Source organism: Podarcis gaigeae, assembly GCF_964106915.1.
Source record: "Podarcis gaigeae genome assembly, chromosome: 2".
In the NCBI taxonomy this organism is placed as follows: Eukaryota; Metazoa; Chordata; class Lepidosauria; order Squamata; family Lacertidae; genus Podarcis; species Podarcis gaigeae.
In genome coordinates, this window is record NC_139679.1 from 83,284,917 (window position 1) to 83,306,006 (window position 21,090).

The 21,090-nt window shown below is 41.1% G+C and overlaps 1 protein-coding gene across 12 annotated transcripts in view; it reads right to left on the reverse strand.

Moving 5' to 3' along the window:
• Positions 1-21,090, reverse strand: part of ERC2 (ELKS/RAB6-interacting/CAST family member 2) — a 505,832-nt gene that overhangs the window by 108,637 nt on the left and 376,105 nt on the right. For 4 of the 12 annotated variants that reach the window (XM_083727004.1, XM_083727011.1, XM_083727003.1 and 1 more), the window contains one exon: positions 16,956-17,022. The exons of the other annotated variants lie outside the window; for them this stretch is intronic. In XM_083727004.1, coding sequence (XP_083583130.1) covers positions 16,996-17,022 — 27 coding nt within the window. In that variant the 3' untranslated portion in view covers positions 16,956-16,995. The remainder of the gene's footprint in view (positions 1-16,955; positions 17,023-21,090) is intronic. 12 annotated transcript variants of the gene reach the window in all.

Consider the following 21,090-nt stretch of genomic DNA (forward strand, 5'->3'; position numbering starts at 1 on the left):
TGTGAGGAAACAGTTACTAGGAGGATCTTTAGCTGAAAACCTGTGTCTGTCATTCTTACTTTATCAAAATCAAGTTTAAATGCATTCCAATTGTTCCTAATTGCTGCAACAGTCAAGGTCATGTGTAGAATCTACAGCTGCAAAACTGATCATAATTCTATCCAATGGTAAGACGGGAGTGGGGAATCCTTGAACACAGCCATTAAAAGATAAATAAATGAATATTTAATTACCAGATGTGCCAAACGATGTAATTGTGTTGATGTAGTTCATCACTAAAGGAAGTTCATTGGAGAATTTAGCTTTTTTTAAATAAAAAAAATGATCTAAGTTCAACATAAAAAATGGAGCTCTATCCCTAAACAGGAACTCTGGGTTGCTCTATGTTCTTCTTTCCTTGCTGTGTTTGATTCTTAGCAGTGGAAAGGCCAAAATCTTGCTGCAATGATTTACATTCAAGAGCCATTCTCCAGGGTATAAACCTATGATGCAAATGCAGCTGGTGAAAGAATTAAATAATAATTTGTTTTATACAATTTCCCCAAAATAAATCACTAGCAGAATAAAATTTCCATTCCTCAACAGCATGCAACAAAACAGATAATAATTACTAATTTTCTGAACTTTTCCATACCAAAAAAATCTATCAATGGCAAGTTGCTCAGAATGTTCACCTAGAGTCTTTTGCCTTGTTTGCACCAATCCGAAAGCATGTCAAGTCTATGAGAAGTAAGGGAGAAGTAGTATGATCCCCCTGGCACACGTGTCCTGAAGTTAACATGGAAATGGATCTATGTGCACACAGCCCAAAATATCCCTATAGGGCTGATCTGTACCGTCTGTGTGATCTTTATGGCACCCCCTCATTTTGAGCAATAATGATTACATGGATGAGGCCATCATACACTCAACAGAGCAAGAGATGGAGGAGGCTCTTCCTTCAACCCATGCATAAACTGCACGTTTTAATGTCAGTGGAGATTAGTTCCCCATACTCATCAGAAAAGAGTCAATAATGGCCATGATCTCCCTTCAGTGTTCTACTGGTGCACCTTAAGCAGTTTTTCTATCGAACTGTTTCTTACCAGTTCCCTATTTTGACTTAATGCTAACTTCCACACTTTATTCCATTGTCACTTACAATGGGCCAGATTCAGCAATGACTTCTGCTAACACAATGTCTTCTGCTAGCATAACAGGGCTTTTCTCCCCTCTCCTCCCCCCATGTGTCCCCTGCAAACATACCCTGCTGTTGGGAGAACCCCTAGAATAGTATTATTTTTAAATTCTTATTCATTATATTTGTATACCACCCTATACCAGCAAGTCTCATGGTGGTTCCAGCAAAAAATCACAAGATAAAAACACATTAATAATAATAATAATAATAATAATAGTAATAATAATAATAATAATAATAATAATAATAAATTTTATTTATACTCCACCCTCCCCAGCCAAGGCCAGGCTCAGGGCAGCTAACAAGCAATAATAAAAACAAATTGAATGAATACAACTTAAAAACAAAATTAAAATACAACATTAAATAATAATAATAATAAACCCAATAAACAGAGGGAGGGAGTGTGCAGAGGGAGGAGATCATTCTATCAGACAAGCAAAAATGCTTGAGCTGATAGAGTGAGCTGCTTAGCATTACCTTGAATTCCTCCCATTGTGTTGTCTTATTATCTTAATTACAATCAGATAGACAGAGACACAGATAATAATACCCAAAACAAGAACAAAAATGACCCTGGCCCTTGGGTACGTATGACATCATTCACAAGAGCGTTCAGGAAAAAAAAATCAGTGAACAATACATGACAGTATCAAGGGCATACTCCAGTGGATTGGCATTTGTAATATTCTTGTCCTCTTCTCATGGTTGCAGATAGTGGTGCATGACAAATTCTCTAATTTAAGTGGGCTGGGTGCCAGTTTAATTCTTTTTTTAAAAAAACACACCCTTGATTGTGCGTTAAATGAGAGGTCAGTGACACTGAACACTAGCAGGTGTAATAACAATGGCAGGCCCTTTGTAACAGAAATGCAAACAAGAATTGTCCGGAGGACATTCAGGACATTGCCTGGCCACTTATGGCAGCAAATGATTGACAGTTATGACATCAAGTCAAGGGCAAGTGTCAGGATACTTACCAGTACTTCAAAAAGCTACATAATAAAAAGGGGCTGCAAGCAGCGCCACAATGGAACCGATTATTCCGCTCATCCCAACAAATACAATGCGCTGAATGCGAAATGTCATTTGCCAATAGTGAAAATAAATATGAAAATACATGTAAATAGGTTGTGCCAACTGAATTTCAACATCAGTTCTGCGCTTCAGCCAGAAGAACTAACTCACTGTTTTCCCTTTTAGAAACATGGCAGCTGTCATATAACACCAGAGACAAACTATATAGGGAAATAAGTCACTTTGCTGACAGACAGTATTTTGAGACAACTAAGCCTCACTTATAACCCTGAACTTGGAAAGGGAATGCTCTTTTTTTTTTTACTGAAAGCTGCATACCGGATAAGCAAAGTTTGCTTTCTAGGTGCTAAGCAGATACTTGCTTTTCTCCAGTCAATGGCTTTTACAAGAGAATTTACTTATGTGTTAATCGCCTGCTGGGTGGTGGGAGAATCTCTCCTTTGATCAAAGGGAGAAATGCTGGTTTTACTTTACATCCTGTCTCTTTCTTTCTCTCTCTCTGTCTCTCAACTGGGCAATAGCTGGAGGGATACATTTCAGGACATTTCTTTTATTCCCAGTATTTTGTTACTTATTGCATACTACCACCCAAGGCATCAAGGCTAAAACCAAACACTCTTTGTGGTGCACCCACATGACAGACTTCAAAATGGAAACAATATTTAAGTTAAACCTGTAAGATCAGATTTTCCAAAATCTTGCAACATGGACAGCTTTTGAACACTTCAAAATAAGATCAAAGTTTGACTGGCAAGCTGAAGTAGCAATGCATAAAATTGGGTGGTTTGGGTTTTGTTTTGTTTTTTAAGCCCATGAATCTCTAACCAAAAGGAGCACGCAGGTAAAAAATAATTCTGAAAAGCAATTATTTAGCTTCCCAGTAGTGAGCTTTATTGAACATTTTAGCTCTTTAGCTAGTTCCAGCTCTTACATCAGTGATGCCTTACATCAATCACAGAACATGGGGGGGGGGGGGGAGGCGGATTCTTTGCCTTTCAGCTCTTTTTAATATTTTCTTTTTTTAAAAAAACCTTGTATTTGATAACTTTTTCCTTTTTGAAAACTATAACTTTCCTACCCCTTGCCCCTGTAAACGGTGCTTCAAAGAGACCTGTCGACCAGTCGATGGAGGCTTCCCTTATTATCTTAATACAACTAGTGTCCTGCAAGGAATGTCAACACACTTGAAGCACTGGCTTACTCAAGGGGATATATAACATATTTCTTAACTGGGTACAGGTTCTACTATGCCTTTGCAGCTGGTCCAGACACTGCAGCTGGTGCAGACTGCTGCAGGCTGGGTGCTGAGTGGTGCTTCTCATCAGCTGTGCTAAGGGATATGCACTGGCTGCTTGTTAAGCACCAAACCAGTTCTAAGATGCTTTTACTCACAATCAAAGTCCTATACAGCTCTGGACCAGGTTACCTGAAACACCATTCCCCCCTCCACTGCCCTGTAAGGACAACTAAGACCAACTAATGGAACCCAGTTAGTTTTTCCATGGCCAGATTATTATCATAAACTGGTAACAAGGAACTGGGGCTTTCTTACTGCTGGCACCAGCATTGTGGAATGCTCTCCCTGCTGAAAGATGGAGGGGGGCATCAGTACTGGCATTCCACTAGTAATTGAAGACACACCTGTTTAGACAAGCATCTCCCTGATCTCCTGACTTCAGACAATGATCAAAGCAGGACGGTCACCTTTTTAAACTGCTTTGCTGGTTTAATGGTCTTGTTTGTTATATATTTTAACTCTGGATGGTTCAATCTCTTGTGCATTTTGATTACAGGTGGCTATATTATCATAATATAGCTATATTTTCATAATTAGTTTTATTCTTGTTATCTGGCTCTTGGCTGTTTATAGAGTCATAGAATTGCAGAGTTGGAAGGGACGCTGAGGACCATCTAGTCCAACTCCCTGAAATGCAGGAATATGCTGCTGTCCCATTCGGGGATTGAACCCTAACCCTGCAACCTTGGTGTTATCAGCACCACGCTCCAACCAACCAAGCTATCCACTTGAACTGCCTTGATGTTTCTTCTTGCAATATGATACGGTATGTGAGTTCTTTTAACAATGATGATGACGACGAAAATGTTCTTTGCCAAGCAGGAAGGTAACCCTCCTACCACCACCATCAGCAGCACTGGAACACAGATGTTCTGGCAAAAGGTAGTGACAAGTGTTTCAGATGGCTGGATACTTATCAGTTCTATGGCCCTCTGTGATTAGTGGCAGAGTAGTACATGCAGGGCCTGACTGCTGACACTGAGAACATCTGAAAGGGAGGGTGCCCATTCTGTTAACCATAATGCATTGTTTTAGCAAGGAGAAGGGATAGAGTTGCAAAGAGCTGTTTGACACATGGTTCTCATGGAATTGCCAGCAGTGACCATCATGGGCATGTCAGTGGGGCAATTAGCCTGAACCAGATGCTCTGGATACAGCCTCTCAATATAGCCTCAGAGCTTTTTACATCCTCCCTACTGCCAAGCAAGGATCTCCAGTAGAAGGTAGGACTTCCTCCCACCCTTCATTGCCACTCTGTGGTTGTAGCCAGGTAATGCGTTCAGCCCCTCCATACACGAATTATCATGGTTGCCACCTAAACTTATTAAGAATCATCTGGAAAGAAGTAAGTAGAACCATTCATTTCTATATAAGCACAGACTTCTAACATACAAGTCCCTCCCACTATATATAAGGGCCTGGTGACTTCTGTTTCAGTGTATCTGAAAGCTTATACCCAGAACAAACTAAGTTGGTCTCTAAGGTGCTACTGGACAATCTTTTAATTTTTTTATTTATTTTTTATTTAATACAAGTCTGCTCTATGTGATGAGCCTACCAAAAAGCAAAGATGAAATAACTTCTAAAGAATAAATGTCACTGAAAGAGCCAGGAGCATCTTCATCAGTGGACTAAATTGAAATCCCAACTGGATAGTCCCTCAAGGAGACGGAGAGTTTTGGCTGGAAATCTACGTGAAATATATACGGTTGTGAATTTACCAGCTGTTCTTGTTTGGCAGCCTCAGCAGCTGAAGTGGTACAATTGGGAAGCTTTAGGGAACTAGAGCAACTCATAAACCCTTAGTAAATCCTTGTAAAGTAAAAATTTAAGATCTGTGAGACGGCATAATTCTTTAATTCAATCCCATAGGGATTTGCCACCTAACAAATGCGTTCCTAGTTTTAAAGTTCTGTACATGCAATAAAATGAGTTAATGCCAATTTCTCATAGACGTGGCTTGATTCTTACAATTAACGAAATCTAGCATCAGCCTTACTTCCAAGTATTAAGAAGAAATACCATGGCCTCTCTTTTGTTAAGGACCATCTCCTCCTATGTCATATCCATTGCCCTGTTTCAGATGAGGGACGACAGAAAAGATGTCATTTCAATAGGAGGGGCAAGATTTACAACATTCTTGGATGCATACAGTATTGCAAGTACTGGTCCAACTATCACCCTTGGCAAAATTTCAAGACACCCTAAATGACTAAGCCCTATGGTCATGTCACTGACCAGAGGGTCAGCAACCCTGGACCTAATCTTGAGTGCTGCCAGGACTTGGTGTGAGATATAAGTGTTGTTGAGCCAACTGGTAGCAGCGTCAATAGTGCTGTTAACCTAAGCATATATGTAAATGGCCAATTGGCAAGAAAACCCATCACATTTGATGTCATAGGATAAAATGAGGGAATTGATAAAGTCACAAAAGCCAAATATTTCCAAAATAACTAATGTATGCATTGCCAGTACTTGCATTTTCGTTATAAAAAGCTGGTTTTCAGTTTTTAAAGACTGAGGCTGGATCTAGACACATCAAAGAAGTGTTTCAGTTTAAAGTGTTGTAAACTTAAACAGGGAAAACAGGTGGAGAAAAACGGGACTCCACATCGCCATCTGGTGGTGCAATGTTATATTGCACCTACAACACATATAAATCGTTTTTTCTTTACCAGTCTAGTTGAGTCCTGAGCAGCTGGATGGACTCTCTGATAGTGAAACTGAATAGAAGTACTGCTCCACCAATTGAAAAGTAATTTAACTATCAGTTTTGCTTTTGCAGGAATAGCTTCTCACAGTTGAAGTCACTGAGCCTCTCACAAATGGTTGAGGCCATTCAATTCACAAGCACGAAAGTTACGATCCACATGCAGAATGGTAGAAGGTAAATAGGATTTAGTCAGCAGATGTGATGTCACAGGACCACTCCAGCCATCTCTACTCAAAACAGAACAGCTGTTTCCCTTGTGTCCCTATAGCAGTGGGTGAGGGCAGTTGTCAACTAGAGTTGCATCCAGGCACAATGGCAATAAAATGTAATTTGCTGGCACCAATCCAACAGCCTGGAGTTAATGGGGGGGGGGGTTGTCCTTCAAAACATCAAAGAAACACCAAGGGATCAAACAGCTTAAGGATTAGGTGTTAGACTGCGCTGCAGAGAAGAGGTGAGCTAAAACAGAGGGTACTTTTGAAATGCTTTTCTCACACAAAAATACCCCCCCCCCTTCTAGCAATTTATGGAGATTGTTTACACAAGGGAGATGCTGTCCATTCTGTGGGAACAGGGGTAAACACTATGTGTCCCCAAATTGCCAAAGCAGCCAAGCATGCTCCTCGTCTTCCTACGCTGAGTAGGGGTGACTTTGTGGGCTGCCCTTGAAGCATGAGAAAATGAAGGTGTTCCTGTGTTTTCTCTCACCCAAGTGTGGGCAATGCTGCTTTGTTTGCCCTCAGTGGCACTGCTACAAATCTGTTTTGCTGCATAGCATCATGACATCATCATGCCTGCTATGTGATTCCCAATTGGCTACATAGCACCATGACATCATCGTGTTTGCTATGTGATTCCCAATTAGCACCGGAGGAGGAGAAACAGAAGAGTGGGATAAAGAAGTCGTGAGCAGCCGTGTTAAAAATACATATGGTATTTTTCAGGACATTTTATCCTGAAAATATTTGGGGGGGGGGGAAATCAGTGCACTTCTAGTTTGAATACTTTTGGGGGGTCAACGGCTTTGTGGAGGTGATGCCATAACATCAGAGCACATTGAATAAAAGAAAGAAAACTGCCACACAAGAAATTCTCCACGGGCAACAAAGCCTAGCAGTGATGTTCCTTGTAATAATAAATAATCCCTTTCAATTCCTGCATGAGGGTTTCCCTCCCACCCAAATATAATAGCAAAGTTTCAACATAACAAACACTTATACCACTTGAAAAAGGCCTCTGGTCTCCGGACAATATTGTAGCAATACTTTTCTGCACAGAACTGGCATCCACACACTTTATGAGAAAAATGAATTGGACAGTTCTGACTCCTTCCTCCAGCTTTCACCCACTCCATTGAATGCTACAAATACTAGTTTTAATATGGTCATACTTCCCTCCCCCCCCCTCCAAACTACTAAATCTGGGGGGAAAAATCTGCAAACATATTTATCTTAAATGATAAAAATAAGTGGTTTTACATATAATACAATACTTGTATCTAGAAAAAGAAATTGCTTCAATTTAACGTTTTAAGACACACATGACTAAAGTAAACTTACTTGGAAGTAAGACTGGCTGGACTCCGTGGGACTGACTTCCAAATAACATGCATAGGATCAGATTGCATGCTTCCTTTTAGGAATGCAGCACTTTAAGTTCTGTGTGGTAGATTTTGCATGCCTAGCCAGGCTCCAGAAGCATCCCTTCCAAAACCAAATCCCTCACACTGCATAAAAAAGCATTCCCAAAGCTCAAGTGAATTTTGGGAAGAGCCTCTTAAGGCAGCAAGTGCTGTGGTTAAAGAGAGAGGTGGAGGGGGATAACTCTAGTGTGAATATGGAAGCATTTGCATACGTCGAAGGAGCTCTTTGGAAACCATGGTTTCATGTAGAGTGCCAACATAAAGTTGGTGTGTGACTGAAATCCTTTAATACCTTTATCATCAAAGCCAGGGTCCACTCTACAAGCATCTTGGTAATAGCATCATAACGGTGATCTGACTCAATTTCCAGAAATTGTATAGAATAAGCTTTTACGATGGTCTCTGCAACAGTTGAGCACACCAACATAATGTGGTTCCACCACATTTTCCAGGGACTGGCCTCCAAGTTTATATTTTATCAAAATACTAATGTTTATGTCGGGACGCGGGTGGCGCTGTGGGTAAAAGCCTCAGCGCCTAGGGCTTGCCGATCGAAAGGTCGGCGGTTCGAATCCCCGCGGCGGGGTGCGCTCCCGTTGCTTGGTCCCAGCGCCTGCCAACCTAGCAGTTCGAAAGCACCCTCGGGTGCAAGTAGATAAATAGGGACCGCTTTCTAGCGGGAAGGTAAACGGCGTTTCCGTGTGCAGCTCTGGCTCACCAGAGCAGCGATGTCACGCTGGCCACGTGACCCGGAAGTGTCTTCGGACAGCGCTGGCCCCCGGCCTCTTGAGTGAGATGGGCGCACAACCCCAGAGTCTGGCAAGACTGGCCCGTACGGGCAGGGGTACCTTTACCTTTACCTTTACTAATGTTTATGTCACAGCAACCAAAGCAGTTCCGACAGTGCAAAATTTTCATTCATGCAGCATATTTGGAAATGTGAACTTTTACTAACTTTCTGTTCTGCCGAGTATCAAATTCAGTCCTAAGCATGCTGATCCCAAAGTGCAGCTGCCAAATTCAGTTTTGACTTTTGACAGAAGCAGCTCATAAAACAGAAAACCCTTTCGTCTAGCGAGTTTTCCGTCTTGCGAGACATTCGTCTTGCGGGGCACCACTGTATAAGTGTTGTAGCCTCCTTCTGCCTTCTTCTTTTATTTTAGTTCATCTCTGTTATCTTTAACATGCAGCAATACTGGTTAAACAACTAGAAGGAAAAGAAGGCTGTACCACCTGAGGAATTTCTTAATTCTGAGGCCCCTGACCCTACTACTAACTCACCCTGCTCCATCCTGGCAAATAGGATCCTCATAACAGAGGGTCCTGGTTGCGCTCGGGACCCAAGAGCTCACCTGACAGGGTTAAAATGGGGGGGGGGGAGAAGAAGGAAGTCCTGGCCATTCCCCTGGGATCATGCCAGGCTGCTTTAGCCAACAGCCAGTAGGTGGCCTGATTCCAGGGGCTTTAAAAGCAGCAGTGTGATCCAAGTGGGGCACTTGCATTTGCACGGCTGAACACCCGGCCACCCACCCTAGTTTAGGTAGAGGCGCTTGGCCTTGCTTTGGTTTGGGTCGCCTGTTTTGGAACAGGGGCTGGGTAGGAATTTTTTCCATTTGGCAGATTGGCTTTTAGCCATTTGGTTTTCGCCTACCCCTTAGCAAATCGTCACAACTTGTAAGGTGGCGGTTAGGCATTGGCTCAGTTGGATTGTGGGAAGGGGAGGTGCGGCCATCACCTGCCCCTCCAGGAATTGGGTATTCCGTTAAAGGAATCTGGGGGTCCTGGATCTCATCCGAAGTCTGCTTGAAGGGCTGGGGCCATGCCAGGACCACAGGAACCCCAGGGTGAGCTTAGGTTGGTCCTCATCGACCTTGCTCCCTCGTTTGGTTTACCCCATTGAAAGATCACCCTGAGAGGTGGAGTCAGTTATAGTGGGGAGTCAATGCCTAAGCCAATACCGCTCACATGATTGTATTTCAATAAAGTTGTGGCCAAAATTTGCCCCAAAACCTAAACTAATATAAGTGTCTGTGTGTATTTATTTTGGGGGTGGGCCTTGGGGCCTTGAGACGCAAATGCATACCATTGGAAGAAAGGGGACATCCTGTCCCCCCCCCAAGTATATGGTGGCCATTTGGGGCTAAGTTCTTGCCCCCCTCCAAGCTGTTTTTAAGGTCCGTGATCTTGCATGGTGCCCCAAAATGAGCATTTATGGGCACCGTGCCCCCCAAAAGCTATTTTTCCAGATCCTCAATCTCTCACGGGTTACGTGATTTGTGCGGGAGTGCAGACCCGGAAGATGGTGTCCCAAATTTGGGCCACATTGTGTTGGAGGGTATGCAAATGCACCACCAGCAAGAGGGTACTGTTGCTGATGCTCTATAGGCCCCACCCACCACCATTTACTTCGGCTCGGCTTTAAGTGAGAAACAGACAGGAATGGCTTCCATAAACATGGCCTGACAGAAGCCTTTTTGAAATTGCCAGGTACATGAAAATCTAGTTAGAGAAGCTTCATTCTAGGCATAAAGGATGGGAGAGGGAACCTGCTATTGTGGCAGGGGAAACGGTCAGCCCATTCCATTAACCCTTTGAAAAAAAAATCCCCAAACTGACATCAATTTTAGAACTTCTTTCTGCCCCCCTCCCAAAAAGGTTTTTTAAGCCAAACCTTTTTTCCTTGAACTTTTTAGTAAAAAACTTTTCCTGATTTAATTTCCTACCCAGAGTTGGAAAATAGGCTGTTTATATGTATAATAAATGAAAGAGGTGTGAAGTACTATTAAATCTGAACACAAAACTCAAGCAGATTAAGTTTCGAATCACTATTCCAGATGAAAAATCAGCACCCCAGAGTTTAAGAGGCCACACTGATAGAAGTCCTGTAAAATACATTCTTACTGAAGTAGACTGACTTCAAAAACGTAGTTCATGCACCATTTTAAAAGAATGTGACTCTGCTTCAAAAGCAATGCTTGTCATCTCTCTGAGCAAGATCTGTGCCAGCAGCAAGCAATACAAGGCAAGTGGGAAACACCCTTTGTAATCACAAAGATTTTCATAGCAGGAATTTGTACAGAGTATTTTTCTCAAACATGCAATCATGTCGAAGTTCAAGGTAAATGAAAGAAGAAAAGCAGTAGTTAATGCCACCACATCCTGAGACATTCCTGGAGGTGTACCAACCAGCGCTGCTATTGCACCTAGTTACATATCAAAACAACACAAGAAACAGACCTGACAAAAGAACATATATTGCAAAGCATAGGATTTATATTTGTGAACTCCTTTCCCTAACCTGCAAATAGTCGAAGAGTCTGGATTGCCTAGGAGCCAGGGGCGAGGCGGGGAAGATACTGAGAACAATCAGCTTTCAATTTTTGTGTGATTTACTTAGTTGTTCAATAAAAAGTTCTCCCGGATTGAACCTATTTTTGTACTCACACAAAGCAACCTGCCTACTGGTTTATAGGTATGTAAAAGTATTTCTTAGTTTGGCACTCCTGCCTTCAGAAGAATTTATGGGGGAAATGATACTCAATTCATCATATATCATCTAAGTGTTATGATCCCACTGAATCTATGTTCCAAACCAGGCTTACAAACACAGTGTCATAAACATTCAGAACCACTTAGCTTTACATACATAACGAAGTACTATCTGTGTGTGTGTTGGGGGTGGGGTGGGGACTAATGGATCAAATGGTATTAGTAATTCTGATTCCAGTCCTAGACAAGGTGGCACTTAGCAAGCAAATTATGATATGCAGCATTCATCCAAATGCTTCTTGCAGTGATCAAGGCAAACTTTCTGTCTTTTTCAAGAGACTTCAGGGAAGTCTGGATCCAGCTCTGACAGTTCTCTGTAAGACATGCAGGTGAGTTAATTACTGAAAGTGACTGCACATCCTGTTACTTTGACAAGCAAGGAGCTAATGGATTATTATAATATAGCAGGGGGTAACTTACATATACTGTATTGTAAAGTTTCTGCTTCTGAAAGACAAGCAGGTCCGACTGAGCCTGCGGAAATATTTATATTTATATTTATATAAATATTTATCATATTAATAGCATGCTAATAAGTTAAATCTTTCTTGCGTTATGATCCTCTCATGAGAGAATGAAGATGTGCTACAAGTGTTCTGAATTCAACAAATGTGTCAGCAAATCTAATGGAGTATTTATTAATACATAATATACTGCATTTCCAGAACCAAAATTTGTGGCTGGAAACAAAGTACAAGAAGGACAGAGGAAATAAATGAATTTGGAGTACAGATTAAATTATTGCATCCTAAAATTATTTTTCCCACTCTTTAATTTAATAATAGAGGAATGGATCATTTTTGTGAACATCTAGAAATTTCTCTCTCTCATTTTCATTATTCTTTTTATGTAAATGTGTCCCTCTGGTAATATAAAAAAGGTCTGTCATTCATATAATATGAACTGAATTTAATTATACACAAGACACAGTTGGTTTCTTGGAATCTTGTTCTTTTCACTGGATTGGAGAAGTCTGTTGAAGATCATGTCCAATATATTCATGAGCCTCTTGGGAGATTTTACATTTTAGAAGCCGAAACCATCTGTTCAATTTAATGCGAGGTACAGGATGTGATCCAGAAGGGAACACACACACATTCTGGACACACACCTACGTTTTCTCAGAGTTACGTTTTTAGACGTTCTACTCAAAGAAGCCTCAAACTTCCCTTAAAACTTCTCCTGAGTTGAGAGCTTTCAGCAGGATAAATGCCCCCCAGGTTCCCTTTTAAACTGAGCTTGTGTCAATTTGCAAATTGCTTCTTGAACTTGGAGAAGTTTAAAGAGCAGTTTGAGGGTTCTGTGAAGGCATCTTCTGAAAAGGTAAGTAGTGAAATCCATGTCTGCGCACAGTATGTTCAGTCACCTCCCTGAGGCTGAAGTAGCTTTTCCAGAGAATTAAAGCTGGAATGATAGAACCTTCATTGCCTTAAGTCCTCACGTCTGATTATATTTTTTTTTAAAAAGGTGCTTCCTCAGTAATAATGGTTGGCCAGAGGTGATGGTGAGACCGAAGAAATTAGCTGCAAAGCTTGGTTTCAAAACCAAGTAGTCCTCCTTAATAACTTTATGGATGTAAATTATATGAATATGTTTAACATTTTATGTAAAGATGTGCTATGGTTGCTCATTTCTTTTTGCTATCATAAGCAATTGCCTAGTAATAGAACAAAAACAATGCATTGGTCTGACATCCCAGTATTAAAAACCTTTTCTAAATATAAACCCACCTTTTTCAATTAAACTTCATTTCAAATAAATATTAATGGTATTTTAAAAATAAATGGTCCTGTTGGTACATTTTTTGATCTATGGTATACTTTCTCATAAACTTATTTTTTGTGATTTTGAACAAACCACAAACATTCTAGAGAGATTTGAGCCTCTTCACTTTCCCTCTCAACTTTTAACCCTTGGAGACTCCAGTGTAAATGTAGGGCCACCTCAGTAACTTCAGGCAGGAAGATTGTTCAACAGTTGGGTGGTGGTACACAAACAGAATCACTGTCCTGTTCCTGATACCCAGTATCAAATAAAGGCATTCAAACTCAGTGGATTGATGGGTAGGGCGCCAAGCAAGGAATATAATATCATGATAGACAATAGCAACCCTACCTCTCTCCCCATTGGGTCTATCTTGCTGCACCACTGAGTAACTGGTGGACTTAACTGAGATAGATAAATGTCACCATTCTTATCTACCACTGCACTAAGACCTCAGTGATGCAACCCAGGTCAAATTGTGGATAAGAGATTTCTCTTTTGGTGACCTGAAAAAGCAGAATCTGCAGGCCCAATGGGTAATTGATATGACAACCGTGAGAACTTCAACTGAGTGGTGGACCAGGTGAACAGATAGCTGTAAGGTGTATATATCCTTTCTCCTCACCTGATTCAACAGTTAACCATCACAAAGTCTTCCCTAGATGCCCTGAATATGGGGTATCTCTTCTTCCTTACTAAAACACAGTCCATCACATAACATCCACCAGATATAATTGGTGCGGCAGCACATGGAACAAGCATTAGATGGAATAAACACCCTCAGCTATTCCTGCTGACCCAGTAGCTGTGAACACTGGTCTTCCCCCAGATGCTGCTGGCAGGCAAGAATTCTGCATCTGCCTGGCTTAGAATAGACTCAGAATCATAACACACAGATTGGTCACAATGCCCTATTCTTCACATCTATATTCATTTAAAACATTTTTACTAAACCTCCTCCAAAGCACCAGATGGCTTACCAAACATCTAAAATTAAACTTATAAACCTCATAGAAAACCATTACAATTCATCAGATAAATTTTGATTATCTCCTGTAACAACAAGAAAATAAATACTGAGAATATTTACTCAGTAAAAGTTATGTTCTACATAAGTGCCTGTGCTCTTGGTGGGTTGGGAGAGGAGAAAGGGTCACTACAGCAAAAGTCTAATGTCTTAGCCAAAGCTATGAAAGCCTCACATCCATTGTGAAGGAGAATGGGGGAAATAATAAATAAATCTACATTTCAGAATAATCTGGGGAAATGAAAGCTGCTGCTTCCAGCTTTGGATTCATACCAGGCTCCTGTTGGCATAGCAAAAAAGATATTCATCAAGATTCTGGAATAAAACAATAGGGTGTAAATTACACTGGCAACCCAACAAAGGAATGGAATCCTATGGGCTGTTTTGCCCAAATACTTCTGCACCTGGAAAGCAAACAAAAATCTATTTTGTGCATCCATGTGCACACAATGAGATGTAAAATCAGACTGTTGCTTGAAAGCAGCAAAAGGAATGCTTATTGCAGTAGCAACTCCTTCATAAGGAAAGCTTTATAATTACACATAGTATTGTATAAAAACAAACAGCAAACATTTAGTAGAAAATCACATGAACAAAGCTGGGCTCCTTTTCAATATATTTCTCAACAGTAGATGAGAGAAAAATCAGGAGCTAAAGTATAACAATTTAAGTGCTGGCAAACCTTACCACCACATATAACCTGGGTATTTTCCAACAGACAATTAAGCAAGCATATATACATCTTAATTTCAGCAACACTTACACATGCTTAACTGTATATAGGATTGTCCTCTTTCCTCTGTGTGAAATTTAGTAGCACATCTCACAGAACATACAATTTGCATTTGTATCTGTAATATGTAACTATACATTCAAATATTGTTCTGGTTTTGATAGCCACACCATATGTTCGTAAATATCCTCTCTAACAAGAACACAAATATGTGTCACTTTGAAAATAAAGCCCAGAAATTATCAATGTTACTAAGTCAACAACTTCCAGTCAACATACACATGGCCTTAGTTGCAATTCATTCTTAACCAGCCCCATATTTTACACTGTACAAGAACTGAAGGATCAGTAACCTTTAATCTTCCCACTGACGCACTCCTGCTTTATCGAAGCCAAAGGGACCACCCAGACTTCTGTTTTATTCAGGAACGTGTCATTGATACATTAAAAGTGCATTTGAAGTAGATTTATAATGGCCCATTCACACATCCTCCCACTTTTTCAGTTATTCTGTGATGCTTTCCCAGCAATCCTGCATCATTGCATCTGTAGTTTAATTCCACCCATTGCCATTGCCCGTGTTCCTGCCACCCCCAATTCCCCACCTTTTCCACCAGAATGCCAGTATATGGCACCAACAGGAAGTATGTGGGAGTAGCACAACAGTACAAGCTTCTCCCCTTCCTTGTCTGATCTTAGCAGTTTCATGGAAATCCATGTCACCACCCCAGCTCAAAAGCTGAGAGGAATGCTGGCTCAACCATACTGGAACAGCCTGGCAACCACCTCACTAGTCTTTGCTTCTCAGTGGCTGCCAAGCCACAAAAAAGGTGGTGGGGGAGGTTCCCTCTACTTGAAGACTCTCAGAGATCCTCTCCACAAAGGCCGTTCCCTCCAAAGTAGTGTCACTGAAGCTCCAGTGAATGGCTGGTCAGGGCTTGATAGGTGAAGAGGTGGGGGCTGGAGACTACAATTTTGGGCCTGGCCAGCCAGGCCAGCCTAAGGTTGGAGATCCCTGCTGACCTCCATGCCCAATGATACTTTGAAAAATATTTTCCAGTCAAAAGGTCAGAACTGTCAATATACACCAACGTTCCACAACTTCCATGCTTTCATTAAACATAGGAATAAAAGGCATTTTCTTTGTGTCTGTAGATGGGGGCATAGAAGCACTCCTGTGCACATTGCCCTGCACACTCAAGTCCCCAGTCATTAAGCGTTAAAAGTCTGAAAGGGGCTTCTACTTGCATTACCTTGAAGTTAAGCAGAATGCCTCAGGTGAGCAGGGACCATGCTTTATCATGGGCTACAAGCAGAGAATTCTACTCACATTCAAATGAACTCAAAAAGGCTTACTGCAGGCATTCCCCACTCACTGCACTAATGTGTGGTGACTTAAAGCACAGAGCGATATGCACAGGTACACTGTGGCGAGGCTTCTGTGAGTGCCCCTCCCCCACCTACAATAGCATTCCTATATTGAATACATAACAAGGTACGTATGTCCTTCCTGTTTATAAAGTTCAGTGTGCCTCATTTGCTTTAGAGCACTACAGAACAGAAGTGGCCGTTTCCCCTACATCAGAAATAATCACCTTATTTTTATTTTTGACAAATTTTACTTGTGCAGTATTATTATTAGCCAATGAGATGGCCATCTCATAAGTTGAACCAAATAAGACACTTCAGTGCAATTTACATACCATCATCATTGGTATAATCTGACTGAAGGCAAAAACCCTGATAACTGCAATAAAGGACGTAAATAAATTGGTGGTGGTGGGAATCTTACGTTTATCTTCAATAACATGGCACCATACCATTACAAATCAGAATAATCACAGTTAATTATGGTCATCCACAACTATTCAAAACTATTGTCAACCTGTGACTCCAGATAGACACTAAAACATTTACGGTATTTAATGTTCATGAGATACACCTGTCCATGTAGCTCACAGTTCAGACAATATGAAATTGCATCTAAATAGAGAATAAAAATGGTATCTCACCCCTCAAAACAAAACTGGAACTTTGGCTTATAGGAACCGCTTAGGCCCATATTCCCTCCTCATCATCCTGCCAGCCAGACATTAGAAGGTGTTAGCATTGGAATGAAAGAAGAAACGGTTAGTTACGGTGGTGCAACTGAAGATACATCGATCTTCAATGATGAAGGCATTAAAGTTTTCAAAGAAAATGTTATGAAATTTAAGCAGCAGCTATGTTATATCACAAGCAACAAAAGCAAGAATATAGTAAGTCATTCCATATATCCAACTGCAACTGTGAATCAAAAGTGGATTGTACAATTCAACAGCAATGGTTTGCATATAAAAACCAATTCAGACTATTGCAGAAAGAGTCTAAGGCTGAAATCCTATGCTCACCTACCTGGAAGCAGCTGTGATAGATCTCCGTGAGGCTGACCTCTGAACCGACATGTATATCACAGGCATATTGGTAATTACTACAATAATAAAAGCTTTCCTTTCAGGAAGGCACAGACATATATGATACAACATGACAAAGAATGAGATAACTTAGCGAGGCAAGTATATTCTTACATAAAATCAATCCAAGCCATTACTGCATGGTATACTAATGTGGTGCCAAAAATGTCCCCTGCATTTTTTCTTGACCATTCTCCATCAATTTATCACAAGAGAAATTACATTCAAAAATTATGAAAGGGGAGAGGAAATATTGGTGCAATGCTCATAGGTGAGATACAGGGGTTTCTTGTGACTATTTTATTTCCAAGGTGACCAAAGGGTGTTTGTGATGTCCGTTATTTCATTCTACAAATCATATCTTTGAACCCTTCATGGAAGAGAATTGGGAGGCTGCATACTGTGCTCCTGGTTTTTCTGGTCATGTGTCTTTTTAAGTGAAATCTTTTTACTTTTAAAGGAAGAAAGAAAAACTGACTGCGCTAATCTCAGGTGCTCGGCAGTCAGCCTCCCCTGTTTCCTGTGTTTCAGTTCATGAGGTAAATTCTTTCATTGGGCTTTTTCAGATCAAGATGCAGGTAGCTCAGGTGGCGTGGAAAGAAAAACACACACAAAGCCATGGCCATCTTGCAATGATAAGGTGAGTTCAACCCCACAGAAATTGCAAAGAAATGCTTAAGTGGTCTGAGAAACCAGGTGGACGTAGGGAATGGAAGTCTCTTTTAGGGGAAAGAAACTTTTTTTAAAAAGGAGGAAAACAGTATAGCTTACATCAATAGATGCCTTGTATTAATGCAAGGTGCCTACTTATGGCCTATTCTTGCTGCATCCCCATGGGCTGCATTCCACACTGTTGCAGAATGTTCCTCAGCCTTCAGGAGTTGCTTTTTGGGTGTGGTGCACAGAGAAGAAGCTGGAACAGGATCACTGTATGAGCAGAATTCTACTCACATTCCTCTTTACTCCAGCTTATGTCATAGTCAACTTTTGTGTCAGGCATAGATTCTTTCTTGTGCCGCAACAAACCATCACTGGGATTAACAGAGATTTTAAAAGTAGCAATAATTGATGGATTGTGTACACAGGTTACCATATTTACTTTAACTACTGCCATCAGATGGGACGCGGGTGGCGCTGTGGGTAAAACCTCAGCGCCTAGGACTTGCCGATTGCATGGTCGGCGGTTCGAATCCCTGCGGCGGGGTGAGCTCCCATCGTTCGGTCCCAGTGCCTGCCAACCTAGCAGTTCGAAAGCACCCCCAGGTGCAAGTAGATAAATAGGGACCGCTTACCAGCGGGAAGGTAAACGGTGTTCTGTGTGCTGCGCTGGCTCGCCAGATGCAGCTTGTCATGCTGGCCACGTGACCCGGAAGTGTCTGCGGACAGCGCTGGCTCCCGGCCTATAGAGTGAGATGAGCGCACAACCCTAGAGTCTGTCAAGACTGACCCGTACGGGCAGGGGTACCTTTACCTTTACCTTACTACCATCAGATACATATTATCTTATCCCTGGAAGACACCAATATGGGATTGTAAATAAATAAATCAATTAAATATATTTTATGAATTACTTTTTTTCAGTATTGAGATTTCTGCAGTTGGCTAACTCTGAAATTTATCTTGTGTTAGGGACAATCTTACTTGTGAATAAATACGCATAACATTGTGATGTTGCATTATTGTTTATTATTCAAATATACCATATACTACATTGTGAAAACCCACACTGGCAACATCACTACTAACCTCAATCAAGTCAATATAATAAAAGATCAGCTGATGTTATATTTTTTAAAGCAGACATTAAGACAGATTTTATGTACATTACTGAATTAAGCAGAAAAATATGGCAGTCAGATATAAATTTAAATATAATTAAACTAAGAATAAAGCCAGCCCATTTTTTACCATATTTATTTCAATAGGGACACTGAAGGCATTCATTTTTATTTCAGTTTATAATTCTACTTGCATAGTCCCTTATTTGCTGCTTTTGATCCCTTTTAACTGCTTGACCAATTTAACTTTCTACACTTGGCCAGTGTTTCTCAAAATGCTCTAGTGCAGGAGTAGCCAATGTGGTACCCTCCAGATGTTAGTGGACTTTAACAGTATGGCCAGTGGGTAGGGATGATGGAAGATGGAATCCAAAAGCATTTGGAGGGCACCATGTTGGCTACCCCTACTCTAAATGGTCAAATCCCACATGATCTTGTTAAAGCAAAGTGTCTAAGGATCAGGATTCAAGCCACTCATCTTCTATGGCACTGTATCCTAAAAATAAAGGTGAAGGTACCCCTGACCGCTCTATAGGCTGAGGGAGCTGGCATTTGTCCGCAGACAGCTTCTGGGTCATGTGGCCAGCATGACTAAGCCACTTCTGGCGAACCAGAGCAGCGCACAGAAACGCCGTTTACCTTCCCGCCAGAGTGGTACCTATTTATCTACTTGCACTTTGACGTGCTTTCAAACTGCTAGGTGGGCAGAAGCAGGGACCGAGCAACGGGAACTCACCCTGTCGCGGGGATTTGAACCACCAACCTTCTGATCGGCAAACCCACAACACCACCTGCATCCCTGCTACTGCTACTAATGCCATAATCTACTACAGCCATCACACATGTCAAAAACTTCAGATAGGATTTTACTTTTTCTAACAAACAGCATGAAGAGAGCCTTGACGTACAGTGGTACCTCGGGTTAAGTACTTAATTCATTCCAGAGGTCCATTCTTAACCTGAAACTGTTCTTAACCTGAAGACCACTTTAGCTAATGGGGCCTCCTGCTGCTGCTGCACCACCAGAGCACGATTTCTGTTCTCATCCTGAAGCAAAGTTCTTAACCCGAGGTACTATTTCTGGGTTAGCAGAGTCTGTAACCTGAAGCATCTGTAACCAGGTACCACTGTACTATCTTTGAATCAATTGAAACATTATTTTTACTTGATTGTTTGTTTACAATATATTGTGTACTATTAACTCATTTCTGGCCCCAATTGAAATATTTCTATTTTATTTGGGGTTTAAAGAGTCTTCTGCACTCACATTTTGGAAAGAAATATCTGAATGGTTTGCTTTCTTCCCTTTTAACATAAATAACAGAAAGCAGAAGCTGCCACAGATTTGCTAAGCGTAGTAGTAGACAGAAATAAAATGGCATGGTTATACGAACAAACAAATGTTCCAGCTGTGAGAATGCCACTGGGTTAAAAGCAAAACAAAAAAGAAGGAAAAGAAGAGAAAGTTATGACTTGAAAAGCAGGGATGAGGCGAAGTGTATCATAAAACAATTTTCTGACAAATTTTCAAAGAAAAGTTCAGTAGCCTGAACTAATGGAGTATCTTAGTCCTCCCCTAGAAAATATTTTGCAAAATGGTCTCCCTAATTTCACCGTGCATGAATTTTGAGTGCAATTGTAGATCCAGTTTTTATATTGTTGAATATTGTTGAAGGAAGCAGTGGACTTGGCTCCTACACCCTCCATTAGCTTAGATGGCCCTCTTCATTTTTCAAGTCTCTCAGGCTCCTGGGCAAGAAGCTTCTCCTGTTACGCCAACACCGACAATACTTAGAGATGTGGTCGTGCAATTTTAGTAGCACTGCTTGAATATAATAAACAGTGGTCTTCAGGTGGCCCTTGAACCCTTCTCCTGTGGAAACTGTCACTTGTATAGGTTCTACAATGTTTCCTTC